Here is a 16,181-nt window from a genome sequence, read left to right on the forward strand (position 1 = left end):
AAAGAGTAGTGCCTGCCTCATCTGGGAGGTGGGAGGCCTCCAGGAGCTACTGTGAAGGAGATGTGAGTGTCAGCTGGCTAATCGGAAGGAAAGCAGTGGGGAGCAGTGGAGGTGGGTGGAAAAGCACAGGCAATGTTGTGAGCAAGAAGATACAGTCAGGGAACCACCAGCAGTGATCTCAAGGAGGTCAAAGAGCACAGAGCAGAGGAGTGTGGTAAAAAGTGCCCTTTGGGACTAGGCAGAGCCGGGCTTTGAATTTTAGACGTGAGCATAGAAGCTAAGTGGCCTTGAGCAAATGACTTAACTTTTCTGAAACTCAGTTTTCTCATCTGTAAAATGGGGATGGTCATATCTACTTTACAGTGTAAATTTTAAGGCCCAGAGATTGTGTGTGTACCGAAGCATTTAGCATAGTACGTATCCCATGGTGGGCACACACTGGAACTCTGGTATTAAATATTTAGAGACGGAAGAAATAAGGACTTAACACTTTGTTTTACCCAGAGGTGGGAGGTCACTGAACTCCTCAAAGAGAGGCCGCTGGCTCAGAATCCCATAGAAGTAGTTCAGTAAAGACTTACAATGTTGACGTAATTTTCCATTTATATTGACTACATGTTTGACTTTATTTTTCTTTTTTAATTTTTTAAACATTTATTTATTTTTGAGGGACAGAGAGACAGAGCATGAGTGGGGGAAGGGCAGAGAGAGGAAGACACAGAATCCATAGCAGGCTCCAGGCCCAGAGCCGGATATGAGGCTCAAACACACGAACCTTGAGATCATAACCTGAGCAAAAGTCGAAGGCTCAGCTGACTGAGCCATCCAGGTGCCTCTATATGTTTGACTTTCTAAGAGAAGCCAGGACTTGGGAGATTATGATTTTCTTCAAAGATTAGTTCTGCCTTTATTTCTAAATGGTCATTTTTATTTGCATTTATTTGTAGTATCAAAAGTTGTCTGCAAGTATGATTCTCCTGGATACAGAGGTGCTTATTTGAAATTTGAGATGGTCTGTGTGAATTAACCTGTTTTCTACATTCTGTTTTGTATGTTACTGTAGTTTTTAACTTCTGGTTTCTCAGTAAGGAAAGGCAATCTGTGTGACCCAAAATTCTGATGTGCATTAAAATTGTTCTCTTGGCAAATGTACAAAAATCCAATTAGTTTCCAAAGGACAAATTGTCTTTGGGGACTCAGCTGATCTAAAATTCGTGACCACGTCTGGAAGAAAATAGTACTCTAGGATTTTTTTGAACGCAGGCAACATACTGTGTGAAACAAGTTCTCATGTAAATTAACTTGGTTTACTTTTCTAGCTTTTATATTTGTGAGGATCCGTTTGCTTCTTTGGAGATAGATTCCAAGCACTCACAAAAGCATAAGATAATCTTTTTTTGCGGGGGCTGGGTGTTCAAGTCAATAAAACGTATAATAATTACTAATAATGTTTACTCAATTTCTTGGATTGTTATAGGGGTTTGCCAACTTGTAAATAAGATGGAGGAGAATACTGGCAAGGTTAAGCCTTTCAACCGAAATGACGAACAGTTTCTGGAGGCTTTCGTCATCTTTTGTGGCTTGGGGATCCAGAACACACAGATGTATGAAGCAGTGGAGAGAGCCATGGCCAAGCAAATGGTCACACTGGAGGTGGGCTGACAACTGTGGGACTCTCGGTCTCTGCAGCCACACTCAGCTTCTGCCTTTCCCGCCAAAACAACTCGTGGGGTCTGTGTGTGATAGCAGCGTCTCCTCACGAGAATCAGACTGAATCCTTAGTTCCTCACGGAAACAGCTAAGGAAGCGGAGACCCAGAATATTTTAGAGACTAATCAAAGGTCTCATGACCAAACCAAAACTCAGGCTGTTCGTCCCTTCACTCTTCTGACCTTAAGAATGCATTCACACAGATGTCTGCTGCCCGTGCGGCCTGTCTGTCCCTGCTCCAGTGCCTGAGCATCCCTGTCCCCTGGTGAACAGCTGTACTCATACATTTTGAAAGACAAAAATAGAAACCCTAAGCACTCAGAGAACCAGAAGTGAGGAAAAGGGAAACTCTTTCAGATTACAGATGTATGGATCCCACTTCTGAATACCCTGATTCATAAGTCTTGGGTAGAGCCTGGGAATCTACATTATTCCAGAGCTTCCCCCAGGTGATTCTGAATGTGCAGGCAGCTGTGACCCACTGGCCTGGGACACTGACCTTCGGCAGGCTCCCTCCCGAGGAGGATTACCCTACCCAAGTGGGGCCAGCCCTTTCCAGGTGTATTTCACTAACTGCCTGAAAATGTTCACTTTGCACAACCCAGAAATTTCTTACATCAGAGACCCAGTTTAGGGAAATAGACTTCAAAAGGGCAAACATCTCTATTTATTCATACAGTGGCATGAAGTATGTTTGAATATTTGCCTACTCCTATGTAATTGAGATCAGTGGGAATCCATGTTTAGAAACTGTAACGTTTCCTCCAATCCTCTAATAAGTTCCTAACCTAAATAGCTAGAAAGATATATAAGTAAAAATTTACTAATAACCAAGATAGTATTAGTAATGATGAATATATAACATGAATAGCTTTGCCATGGTATTATATAAGAGACCTTGGATTATAAGCCAGTGGAAATTCTTTTTTGAAATACACACACGTAGGTATAGGTGCATATATATATATATACATATATATATATATACACACACACCCAAATATATGTATGTGTGTATATGTATGTGCACACATATACCTCAAATTACATCTATACACATACATATATGTACATATAGTGTCACACATATATACATATGTATGTATACATGGGTGCATGTGTGTATATACATATATTTTTAATCAAATTTTTTATACTTCCCTTGGTTTTGCACTGAATTGAATCTAAGCCAGCTATCAATTAGAAATTATCTCTTCTTGTAAAACGTTTTATTACGGAAAATTGCAAGCATATACAGAAGTATACTAAAATAACTTAGTGAGTGCCCATGTACTCATTAGCCATCTTAATAATTATTGACCCCTGGCCAATATCATTCCATTCATACACTTGCTCACTTCTCTGCACTCTTCCACTTTAATCCATTGATTATTTTGAAGCAAATCCCAGACATTATATAATTTTGTTCAAAATCTTCGAGTATTTTCCTGATTGAGATTTATTTCTATTTTAACACTATAGTTTTACTTCAGTTAAATATATGAGTAACTAGGCTTTTACTTAGTCTAAACATTTATTTTATTTCAATTCATTATGGGAAGTCCTATCGATGCTCACAAGTTTAACCTTGAAAAAAGATTTTCCTTTCCTTACAAGGCATTGGATAAAAGCTAGGGACACCAATCCCTCAGGTTTTCTTAGGACAGTGAATTATTTTGACCTGGAAGCCATGGTCATTATAATGACCAACAAAACAACAATAATAATAGCTAACCTTTGCCAAATGTTTACTCTGTGTTCTGATGCTCACGTGTACAGACATACCTCATTTTATTGTGCTTTGTTTTATTGCTTGTCACAGATACTGCATTTTTTACAAATTAAAGGTTTGTGGCAACCCTATGTTGAGCACATATGTCAGCATCATTTTTCCAACAGCATTTGCCCACTTCATGTCTCTGTGTCACATTTTGGTAATTCTTACAATAGTTCAAGCTTTTTCATTATTATTATATTTGTTATGCTAATCTGTGATCAGTCATTAGGACCTGCTGAAAACTCAGGTGATGGGTTCCATTTTTTTTAGCAATAAAGTGTTTTTGAAATAAGGCATCATATATTTTTTTAGAAGCAATGCTATTGCACACTTAATAGACTATAGCATAGTGTCAGCATAACTTTTATGTACACTGGGAAACCAAAAAGTTCATTTGACTCCCTTTATTACAATATTAGCTTTATTGCAATAGTCTGGAAATAAACCCACTATATCTCAGAGGTAGGCCTGTATTAACAAAATTAATCGTTACAACCGTATGAGTAAGGTGTTATTATTATCTCCAGTGTGACAAAATTTATTTTTTAAAACTTAGAATGGTATGTTATTCCTGTATCAATTTAAGTCTGAAAATGGCTTACCTTTTTATCAATCCTGCTAATATCTTTGGGGTTTTTAGTAAATCTATGTTGTCTCTGTCAAAGATGAACTTGAAAAAATATTTTTTTAAAAATATGGTAGATGTTTTAAATATGACCACTTCCCTGATTCAAAAGAATGTCTAAAATATTATCCTATTACTTTGAAGTCATTACTTTTGAATATGGAAATTAATGATTCTTCTGTTGAGTGATGAGAAAATAGTAAGCCTGTCTGTTTAACTCTACTAGGGTAAGAGAAAGTGTACTAGTTAGGTGTTGAAAACAGGGTCCCAGGCCCCCTTGTCCCCTCACTGAGTGCCTCACGTCCCCAGATGTTACTGGATGGATTTATGGGGCAGCGCTGCCTATCTTGATCTGTGTGACATCATGTTCTAGCCATGCCATTTTTCTTTATGAAATTCTAGAGTAGTTACAGCCCTCCCCTGAGAGCTTCTTCTAGACTCCTTGCTTTCCAAATGTCAATGTTAAGTGTCAGTTTACGCAAAAGATTTTTTCGTAATTCTCACAAGTAAAAATAACTGAAGTCAGTAGTATTTTCTAAAAAGCAGTGCAAAAAGAAAAAGCACAAAATAAATTTTCTGCCAACTTTGAGCCAGTAGCATCGCTTATCAATAATGTGTTCATTACATCAACAGTGTCAGAATAAAAGTGACAAGACTTTCTCTAAACACAGAGAGAGTATACCTTTTGGTCTTCTGAAACAAGCAATTGAGTCAAATCTGGGATTTTTCTTTCTGTTGAAGAAAAGCAGCAAACAAGATTTGACATTCTGAGGTGTCTAGTTCTCTCTCCAGGAAGTTTTAGCAGAATCTCGAGCTTGAGATTGTACTCTACATTTGGTAGTTTTCTCTTGGATAACCTGTTTTCTTTGGTTTCTTACCCTATAGGTTCTGTCGTATCACGCTTCAGCAGCAGAGGAAGAAACAAGAGAGCTCCAATCCTTAGCGGTAATTCTCTTTCTTTGTAAAAGTGACTGACTACAGACATTTAATTAATACATAAACATGCTTCTCTTAGGACAACTACTTCCAATGCAATGGTCCCATTTTTTTTATTGTATTATTATTATTTACTTTGAGAGACAGAGAGTGAGCAGGGAAGGGGCAAAGAGAGAGAGAGAGAGAGAGAGAGAGAGAGAGAGAGAATCCTAAGCAGGCTCCACACCATCAGCACAGAGCTTAATGCAGAGCTAGAACCCATGAAGATCCCATGAGATTATGACCTGAGCCGAAACCAAGAGTTGGGCATTTAACTGATTGAGCCACCCAGGCACCCAGCAATGGTCCCATTTAATTAAATGTGGTAAATATTTAGACGGACATTCATAAAAATATTTAATCAGTTCTACTTTATTATAGGGCTAAAGAGTCACTGATGATCCAAAGCAAAAGATAACATACTGACTTTGTAGTACATTATATGATTCTGAATTTTTTTTTCAATAATGTCACATCTTTCTTAGGCCAAAACTAAATTTATTTTTCAGCTCCTGGGGACAATGTGAACAGGTGACTGACTGTGAGGTGGTTGTTTGGTTAGGGTAACGACAACAAAGATTTTATAATTTGTTATCAATAATCTGCTCTGCATTATTGAGAACTAAGAGTGATTTTAATGTCTGACCACATGGCTTATGGAATGTTACTTGAAATTGGGTTCAAATAAGGTCAGCTCCTGAATTCTTATTACATTGTTATTTAGTATGCTATGAGAGAAAAAGCACACTGACAATGTAAGTAGAATGTTAAATGTTCTAGGTCGCGGTTGAGATTAATGAAAATTTGAGGCACTTACACATTTACAGCAAAGGCTCGCCTTCTGAAATTTACTTGAGACAACACGGATGAGGTCTATGTGAGATGTGACAGGAGTCTGTAAAGAATGAGAAGGGTGTGAACAGATCACTGAGATTCTTTTTCATTGTCCTCATCATCATAGCTGGCCAAATGCCAACCCTCTGTGGCCTTACCTACATTTTCTCACGAAAACTGCACAGCTATATTATGAGGGCCACACTGAAGTTAGAGAAGCCAAGTGACTTGCTCAAGGTCACACTGGCAGAAAGAGGGGAAGTCAGGATACAAACTCACACGGTCTAGTTCCAGAGCCCATGCATACAACCACTGTGCTGTCTGTTATGAGCTGTTAGGGACAGAGAAGATTAAAGATGATTGAAATGTTTTGACCTCCACCATTAAAAAAATGATGGTGCCATGAATTAACTAAAGTGGAAATATTAAGAAGGAAAACTTGGCAGATTTGACTTTAGAACATGGTAAGTGTGAGGTGCTGGTGGAAGGACTCAATGGACGTCTTCAGTAATCATGAAAGGCAGGACTGGAGTGGGGAGGGGCTGAACCAAAGGTGGCGATTTGGAGGTCCAGCCTTGCGGTTTGGGGCAGTCCCATGGGGGTAGAGCGGTTGGGAGAAGGGCCTGAAAGACTGAAGGCAGAAATTTTGGGAATCTGGGTTTCTGTGGAAGGAGTGGGAAAAGAACCTGGCTGAGGTACAGATGTGGTCGTTAAACAGGGAGGAAGATTTAGGATGGGGCAGTGGCGCAGAAGGCAGAAGTTTCAAAAAGGAAGGAGGTCCTGTTGGTTGTAGAAGGTTGAGAAGTAGGACTGAGGAAGGCTGCTGCATTCTGTGATCATGTGATTGTTCAGACGGCAGCTTTAGGAGTAAAACTGCGAGAGTTAAGAGTAAATGGTGGCAAAACGGAGGAAATGAATATAGACTAGTTTTAAAAGATAAGTTTTGTATAAAGCAAGGAGTGGAGAAGTAGTTATTAAGGATGCTGGCTGATGTTTTTGTTTTGGTTTGCTTTGTGTTGTGCACAAGGCTCGCTCACAAGGAAGAGAACCAGCATGTTCGTGGATGGAGGGCAAAGGTACGGCAATGAGGGAGTGCAAGGCAGGGAAGAGATCTGGACCTTGGAGCAGCCTAGGCATTGAGCGAGACCAGAGGGAAGCGATGATAGTAATAATAAGAATAGCTACATTTATTGAGCACTTACCTCATACATGGCATGTTGGAAGTTCTTTGTGTGTGTTCACTAAGTGTATTTAGTCCACAGCAGCCCCATCAGGTCGGTATGGTTAGCAGGTGGAATGTGAGGAATTTGAGATTGAGAGGCTTTAGGTTGTCCTGCTCGGGATCTCCCCGGTCGTAAGTGATGGTGCCAGTACTAACTCCGGGCAGCCCAGATCCAAAGCCCAGACTCTCCTGTGTGGCACTGGAGAGGTAATGAGCTGGAAAAGGAAGGCTGAGGACTTACAGATGTTCTCAGTTAAATCAGTGAGTAGAAAGCGGAGTCATTTATTTGCCAAGAACAGTTTAAGGAACTTGGGATGTTTCACCTGAAAGGTTAAGCTTCTTTCGGGGTTAGCCTCATTCGGGATGGACTTTATTTATTTTGTTCATGGTGGTATTTGAAGAAACGAACAGTTCTTCAATTATTTACAGAGGTTTATAGGTTATAAATATCTTTCACATCAGGCTTAATTGGCCTGTTGGTCTCATCCTTCCAGAATGATGAAGTTTTTAACTAAATGCATACTGTGAGTTGGACATTATCACATGGAAAGATACATCTTGAAGTGCTTGCGAGCATTGCAAGAGTATTAAATTAGTTCTAAAATGAGGGCAAGGTTACACTCTGCCATGTGTTGTTTTAGATAAATAAAAACTAGCAAATAGAGCAATTTCTGAAGATAATGCTAAAAACATCACTAGGATATTAAACTTTGCTTTCACTTTGAAAATAGCAATCTTTCAGAAAAAAATCTGAAAATTATTTTCTCAATTATTTTTATAATTTTAGCAAGAGAAAAACGCTTTGGAATAACTGAAAATTGCTATATTGCAGTATTGTTCAAAACCATCTGTTGTTTCATTTGGAAAATAGATTTCTGGCAGCTGCATTGGGAAATTTAGGGTTACGTCACTTATAGGTCAGCTAATTTATTTAAATTGGTTGAAATTCAGCAACTGAATTCAATACTGGTTTTCCATCAGCCTAATAAAAATTCCTTTACAGCCCCTACTGCACAGGTGTCTGCATCATCCAGCGACTACCAAAGTTGCTTTGTCGTGTATCTGATTATTTATGTCAATTCAAGACCTAAAATAAATTGAAAAGCTGCCTAATGTTTTCTTCACTTTTATTTTTACAAGTTAGTTCTGGAGAGAATTAAATAATATATTTAAGTATACCAAATATTTATGCCTGTTTCCAGAAAAGTTCTCTAATTATAACAAAAGTATAACCAAGTTGATAGGAAACTCAAAATCCTTATTTTTTCCCCTTGTTTTACTTGAGTTTTTAATCTAATTTCTCTTGACTTAAAATTGGGTGTAGCAGAAATAAGGCCTTAAACTAAGCATTTTACCATATATCTTTAATGATCCTTAGTCACAAGTTGTTGAGATAAAAATAAATGAACCCCAGCTACCTGGCAATGGTTATTAGAAAATGCTTAGTTAAGATATCAGAATGAAATCAGTATTTATTACCAGTAACTGAGTATTTGATTGACTGGTTTCCTTTTCTGCTTTCTTCTTTTGTTAGAAGAGTAGAGAATAAATATGTATTAGAGTTTAGTTTTTTGAAATAAGCTCAGTTTTGTCGTGGGGTCACTGCTTATTCAGTTTATCTCTATAGCTTCTGCTTTATAGCAATTTCTGAATCATATGTAATGTATATAAAAGCAAACTCACCCTTTCGTGATCCTGAAAGGTTTCTGCATCAAAATAGTGAGATAGGGAGAAGCTGACCTCTCAGGCGGGATTTCCTAGAACAGAATTTACTTCATCTTGACCTTAATCTTTCAGAGGCAGAAACGTCATGTGAACTTTCCTGATCAGGAGTGTGTTCCTGCTGCAGGTGACAGCAGCAAAGGGCAGAGCCATGTTTCTGACTCAAATCCCTGATGCCCAAGTCAGTGGCAGAGTATAGATCTAATTCCTTGTATCAAGATGATCATCACATCCCCCACTTTTTGAGAAAATCTATATATGGATAGTCAAATTATAAATAGAAAATTTTGAGCCAATAATAACAAAGAGTTGATGTTATGATCTTGATAACCAGTGTCGCTGAACTGTAGTAACCTACGGCATCCAGGAAGGCACACTCTTCCTCAAACAGTGCTAGAATGACCCTGAAACCGTCTGGGTCCTTTGGACTTCCTGTATACCATCCGTTGATACATTCGTTTTTATAGATGTCTATAACATTAACTGGGCTGTGTCTTTTCCACATTGGCAAGACTTAGTAAATTCTGTTTGATTCTTCCTACTTTCCTTCGGCAAGCTAACCTTATCTTTTCTGCTTTGAATTCACTAGTACATTACTTCCAATGGTAATCTTAGCTCCAGAATATAGTGTCACCATTCTTCAGCTTCTTATATACTAAATAGATGTTAACCAGACTAATTCCTCATTTAGTCATAAATTTACCCTGAGAGTTTTACTTATAAGCATATGTACATATTATCAGAATCCTGACATTAGCATGTGCCATCTTTGCATGGTTTTGAAAACTGTATGCTCATTAGTTTTTATATTCTGTGCCTCTTTGCCATTGAGATTTAAAAGATGACATTTAGGGACACCTGGGTGGCTCAGTTGGTTGAGCATCCAACTTTGGCTCAGGTCATGATCTCACAGTTCGTGAAGTTCGAGCCCTGTGTCAGACTCATTGCTCTCTGCAGAGCCCACTTCGGATCCTCTGTCCCCCAGTCTCTCCACCCCTTCCCAGTTCATGCTTTCTCTCTCAAAAGTAAATAAAAACATTTGAAAACAAATAAATAAATAGTCACATTTATATAATGTTAGAAAGAAGGAAAAGTCATAAAACATGTTGGTATAGTTATTGAAGAAAATATGCTAATCCAGCCGTGCTGTGCCTTATTCACTTCTGTATTCTCTATAAGGTTCAGTTCCACATACTAAGTTGGTTATTTACTTCCCTTTGAATAAGTAAGATTTCTTTTTCATATGTATTTGGATTCACTTCCCTCTTAGAGAAAGAAATTCTAACAGGCTTGTAAGTGGTATGGATTTTTTCTTTAAAAACATGTTTTCTGTGCACGTTAGAAGTAGGGAAGAGAGACATTAGCCTTCTGTAAAGTATAATGTGATGGCTGTCAAACTGGCTTTATTCAAAGACCTAGAAACAAACTGCTCCGCATAAAATGGTGCCCCAATAGGTGGGGGTAGTGATCAGGGACTGACAGGGAGAGCTTAAAACACCTAACTGAGGGTCTCTGCTTGTAGCTACCAATGAACCCATGAGATATCTTACATTAATTTTATGCCTGAAAATAGTTTCCTTCAATAACTGATCATTGAGGAAAACCTCTTTTCATCCTAACATTTATAATGAATAAACGTCAGGAGTAATGTAACAAAATGCCTTTATACAATACTGAAGCTAATTGGAAGAATTTGACATTTTATGGATGGCCAAATTCAGTATCTGCTCTTCTTTTCAAACTTATTTTAAGAAATGACTTTCTGAATAAGGGAGCCTTGCCGTAACAGTTGGCAGTTAGGAGTTATTTTGTAATTTTTATTTTAGCTCTTGAGATTTGATACTTCAGACCTAAGGCGGGTAGAATGCCTTTGATAGCAGTGTGACCTTTTTTGTATTAAGGTTATACAGTCGAGCAAGTTGTGTAGCCATGTGGCCACATGTCTTTATTTTCTTCTGAGGTGACCAGAGACTTTGCCACAGGCTAAATATAAACCTTTTTCATGAGGCATCCACCCAAAATAAGAAACTCAATAATTTTTAAATGATCCTTTTATTTACCTTACCCAAGTATATTATTTTCCATGGACACATGCTTTTTGGGTTTCAAGGAGACTATACACTTTACAAATAGATTATTTCCTATAAAGTTTTATTTCTCTATTAAGTAAACAAAGAGGCACCCACCCTCTACACTTGTGTAGAGGCCTTCATAATGAGAAACAGTTGAATTTAAAAAAAAAAAAAAAGGTTGTTTGTCTTATATAAAGTTCAGGATAGATTCTCTTTGACTTTATTTATTTATTTTAATATGAAATTTATTGTCAAATTGGTTTCCATACAACACCCAGTGCTCAGCCCAACAGGTGCCCTCCTCAATGCGCATACCTACTTCCCCTCCCTCCCACCCCTCCATCAACCCTCAGTTTATTCTCAGTTTTTAAGAGTCTCTTATGGTTTGCCTCCCTCCCTCTCTTTTTTTTTCCCCTTCCCCTCCCCCATGGTCTTCTGTTAAGTTTCTCAGGATCCACATAAGAGTGAAAACACATGGTATCTGTCTTTCTCTGTCTGACTTATTTCACTTAGCCTAACACTGTCCAGTTCCATCCACATTGCTACAAAAGGCCAGATTTCATTCTTTCTCATTGCCAAGTGGCTTTCCATTGTATATATAAACCACAACTTCTTTATCCATTCATCAGTTGAGGGACATTTAGGCTCTTTCCATAATTTGGCTATTGTTGAGAGTGCTGCTATAAACATTGGGGTACAAGTGCCCCTGTGCATCAGTACTCCTGTATCCCTTGGGTAAATTCCTAGCAGTGCTACTGCTGGGTCATAGGGTAGGTCTATTTTTAATTTTTTGAGGAACCTCCATACTGTTTTCCAGAGCAGCTGCACCAGTTTGCATTCCCACCAACAGTGCAAGAGGGTTCCCGTTTCTCCACATCCTCACCAGCATCTATAGTCTCCTGATTTGTTCATTTTAGCCACTCGACTGGTGTGAGTGGTTTTGATTTGTATTTCCCTGATGGGGAGTGACGTTGAGCATCTTTTCACGTGCCTGTTGGCCATCCGGATGTCTTCTTTAGAGAAGTGTCTATTCATGTTTTCCGACCAGTGCTTCACTGGATTTTTTTTTTTTTGGGTGTGGAGTTTAGTGAGTTCTTTATAGATTTTGCATACTAGCCCTTTGTCCGATATGTCATTTACAAATATCTTTTCCCAGTCCGTCGGTTGTCTTTGACTTTAGAAAAATAGGTGACTATATTCAGGTTCTCCAGGGAAACAGAACTAGTAGGAGAGAGATTTATTCTAAAGAATTGGCTCACACAGTGATGGGGGCTGAGAATTCCAGCAGTGTTATGTCTGCAAGGTTGGAGACCCAGGAAAACCAGTGATATAATTCAGTTTGAGTCTAAAGGCCTGAGAACAGAGGAGCTGATGCTTGAAATCCAAGTCCAAGGGCCTGAGAAGATGAGAGGAGATATTCCAACTTCATAGGAAGCAAAAAAGGCATGTTCTTCTGTCCTCTACCTTTTGTTCTATTCAGGCCCTGGACAGATGCATCATGTCCACCCACACTGAAGAAGGAAGTCTACTGAGTCCACTGATTCAGTGCTCATCTCATCCAGAAATACTTTCACAGACATACACAGAAATAGTGTTTAGTGTGTCTAGTCAAGTGAGACATAAAATTAACCATCACAAGTGACTAAAAAAAGTAGTTAAGTATGTACTTTCATTATCTATCGTTGTGTTATTAGGGAGCATGTGCAAACTACTAACATCCTTGTGTCATTAAACTTTAAAAACTATGTATTTCAATTATTTATGTGCCTATCCTCTCCATCAGGCTATTAGTTCTTGAGTCATCATCATCATCATAGCTACCATCTAGTGATTGCTGAATAAGAACCTGGTTTACATATCTTGTTAAGTGAGTGAATGAATCAATCAGTAGATTCTGGAAAATCTAAAGTTTTAGAGAGCCTATAATCTAGCCTGAAATAACATAACCCAAACTCCTTCAGTATCCAATAAGATTTTGCTTTCTTTCTTCTTAAAATGATTATGAAACTAGAAATAACTTAATAGTTGATGAAATACATAAAGCAGCATAGGGCTAGAGAGAAACCAGGTTCAACTTCCAGCTCCATGATCTCAGGCAAATCTGTGACTTCTCCGTGTCTCAGATTCTTTATGTATAAAAAGAGGATAATAGAAGAATTTACCCTGCAGAGTTGTGAGTGGAGTTCCTGGTACCTATGTGCCCAGGAAGTATTAGTTGTTAGTAGTGGTAACAGTGGGAGGAAAATCAGTTCTCAGTCTAGTAGTAGCAGCATCAAGATTTTGATGTACCTTGTCATGTTCCAAGTCTTTTTGCCTCAGCCCTTCTAATAATGTGCACATCAATGAAGTATACACTCATTTTTTAAATTAGTCTAAGTGGAAGAGGTAGGTGGACTATCTGGAAGAAAAATGTACCATGTGTTGTAAGAACAAGTGTAAACCTTTGTTTAAAGTTTAAACAGTTTTCTACTCGAGGGCAGTAATCTAGAATTGACCATTTTGAGTAACTTCTTGCCAGAGTTGCTAGGATATTGGTCATCGCTTTCCCATCATGAGTTTCCAGTGTTCTTGGAAGTGAATGAATCAAACTTTAATGAGACTTAAGACAAACTGAAGCTGATTGTTAAAAAACTATAGTAATGAAATATTTATTGTGCAGATGAAAAGAATTCAACTATATTTAAAAATTTTTAAGGCAAATAAAATTCATAATTGAACTATAGGGTAAGAAAGCATATTCTATAATATATCTGTTGTTTCTGACACAGCATGGTTCATTATTGATGTTAACATTTGTATTATAACTCTTTGCCAAATTAAATTAAATTAAATTAAATTAAATTAAATATTATGGAGAACTGGTTAGGTGCTTGATGATATCAAAAAGATTTTCATTCACACATTTATACTTACCTCCTACTCTATGTGGGCTCCACATAACAATAAATAAGTCTCTACCCTCTTCGAACTTGAATAGTGAAGGACTGTATGTATAACATAATTATACAATATTATATGATTATAATCAGAAAAAAGGCTATAACTTTAAAGTGTAGGGCATTGTGAAATTATATAATATAGAGACATTCTAGAATATCTAGAATGGTCTGAGGTATATGTAGTAATTCACATAAGAGATGTGGCAAGTCTGTGATTTCATACTACACTGTAATTCAGCAACCTGCAAGGTAAGATTGAATCTAGGTTTTGGCTACATTAATGCTTCAAGAAATAGAATGTTTAGATTTGCAATCAAGATCCAGAGCTCACTGCCTCCCATGGACACACCAAAACTACAACTACATATAAAACAACTTATCAGGGTGCCTGGGTGGCTCAGTCGATTAAGCATCTGACTTCGGCTCAGGTCATGATCTCATGGTTTGTGAGCTCAATCCCCACGTCAGGCTCTGTGCTGACAGCTCAGAGCCAGAAGCCCACTTTGGAATCTGTGACTCCCTCTCTCTGCCCTTCTCCCGCTCACATTCTGTCTCTCAAAACAAAAAATTGTTTTTGTTTAAAAACAACTATCTCCAAGAACAACTTGAAGACTAGCAGACCTAAGATTTTACACAACTATATAAAGAAATAGTCGCATCAAGATGACCAGGAGTGGCAAAGAGGCAGAGACAGTCTACTAAACTCAGGACTCACACCTCCCCAGCATGGCAGCAAATGGGAGGATATCATGACTGCAAAGGCCCTCTCTGAGGAACAGGGATCCAGTACTCACATTGGGTTCTCTGACCCAGGAAACCTGCACTGGGAAGATGAGCTCCCATAACATCTGGCTTTGAAAACCAGTGGGGCTTAAGTTCAGGAGAGCCAGAAGACAGCAGGAAATCAAGACTCCACTCATAAAGAGCATGTGCATAGTCTCACTTGCTCTGAGTCCCAGAGCAGAGGCAAGAGTTTGAAAAGTACCTGTGTTACATGTGAATGAGATTCATTGACTAATTTAATTGACTAAATTTAGGGCACAGAACTAATTTGGGATCTGTTGGAACTTTATCCAGGGATAGAAGTACTGTGAATGCCATTTTTTTTTTCACTCCCCTTCTACCTACTTGTCCTGAGTAGCTGCCCTATCTAGCAGGTGCTGTTTCTGACACTATCCATCTACAGTGCTAGCACTGCTTGCCCTACCCTGGCATTTCCCTGCAAATTGCCTCACCCAACCCACCAGCTCTGGCCAGTGCTCCTCTCAAGTGGCTGTCTGCCTCACCACACCTGATGGGTGGCCTTGGTGACAGTGGCACTGCCCCAGGTAACCTCACCCCACCACAACCAGTGATTGGCCCTCCACCCTGCCACACCCAGAGGGTGGTGTTGGCTGGGATGGGTAACCAGGAGAGTTTCCACTACAGGGCCCCACAGGATAGTTTCTATATAGAGCTACTCCTTTGAGACAAGGAGACATAACTGATCTACTCAATATAGAGAAGCAAACACAGAGAGTCAGGGGGCAAAATGAAGAGACAGAAAAACATGTTCCAAATGAAAGAACAAGACAAAACTGCAGAGAACAAATAAATGAAATAAACAATCCACCAGATAAAAGGTTCAAAGAAATGGTCATAATGATGCTTATTGATCTTGGGAGAAGAATGGTTGAATACAATGAGAACTTCAACAGAGAGACAGAAAATACAAAAGAGAGCCAATCAGCTGCAGAATACAATAACTGAAATAAAAAGCTAGAATCAACAGCAGATGCAGAAGATGCAGAAGTACAGATTCTCTAAGATTAGGGTAGGGGTAGGGGAGAATCACCCAATGAGAACAAAAAGAAAAGAAAATTTTTAAAAGTGACAATAGTTTAAGGGACAACGTTAAGCATACTAACACTCACATTATAGGGGTTCCAGAAGGCGAAGAGAGAGAGAGAGGGACAGAAAACCTGCTTGAAGAAATAATGCCACAAAACTTCCCTAACCTGGTGAAGGAAGAAAACACTCAACTCCAGGAAGCACAGAGAGCCCCAAAAAGATGAACCCAAAGACACCCATACCAAGACACATTATAATCAAGATGTCTGAAGTTAAAGATAAAGAGATAATCTTAAAAGCAGCAAGAGAAAAACAACTAGTTACATACAAGGGAGCCCCTATAAAATTATCAGCTGATATTTCAGCAGAAACTTTATAGGCCAGAGGGAGTGGTATGATATATTCAAACTGCTGAAAGGAAAACAACAACAATAATATTCTACCTGGCAAGGTTATCATTCAGCATTGAAGGCGA

The 16,181-nt window shown here is 38.6% G+C and overlaps 1 protein-coding gene and 1 long non-coding RNA gene across 6 annotated transcripts in view; one reads left to right on the forward strand and one right to left on the reverse strand.

Moving 5' to 3' along the window:
• Window positions 1–16,181, forward strand: part of PDE5A (phosphodiesterase 5A) — a 140,589-nt gene that overhangs the window by 80,930 nt on the left and 43,478 nt on the right. For all 5 annotated transcript variants that reach the window (XM_027063535.2, XM_015077480.3, XM_027063532.2 and 2 more), the window contains exons 10-11: window positions 1,478–1,653; window positions 4,998–5,057. In XM_027063535.2, coding sequence (XP_026919336.1) covers window positions 1,478–1,653; window positions 4,998–5,057 — 236 coding nt within the window. The remainder of the gene's footprint in view (window positions 1–1,477; window positions 1,654–4,997; window positions 5,058–16,181) is intronic.
• Window positions 1,649–9,842, reverse strand: LOC113600500 (uncharacterized). The gene is made up of 6 exons (XR_008296175.1): window positions 8,827–9,842; window positions 7,124–7,358; window positions 5,905–5,982; window positions 4,795–4,844; window positions 1,893–1,983; window positions 1,649–1,798 (listed from the first exon to the last, which is right to left on the reverse strand). It is a non-coding gene; the product is annotated as an uncharacterized LOC113600500 (long non-coding RNA).

Source organism: Acinonyx jubatus, chromosome B1 (genome assembly GCF_027475565.1).
Source record: "Acinonyx jubatus isolate Ajub_Pintada_27869175 chromosome B1, VMU_Ajub_asm_v1.0, whole genome shotgun sequence".
Lineage (NCBI taxonomy): Eukaryota > Metazoa > Chordata > Mammalia > Carnivora > Felidae > Acinonyx > Acinonyx jubatus.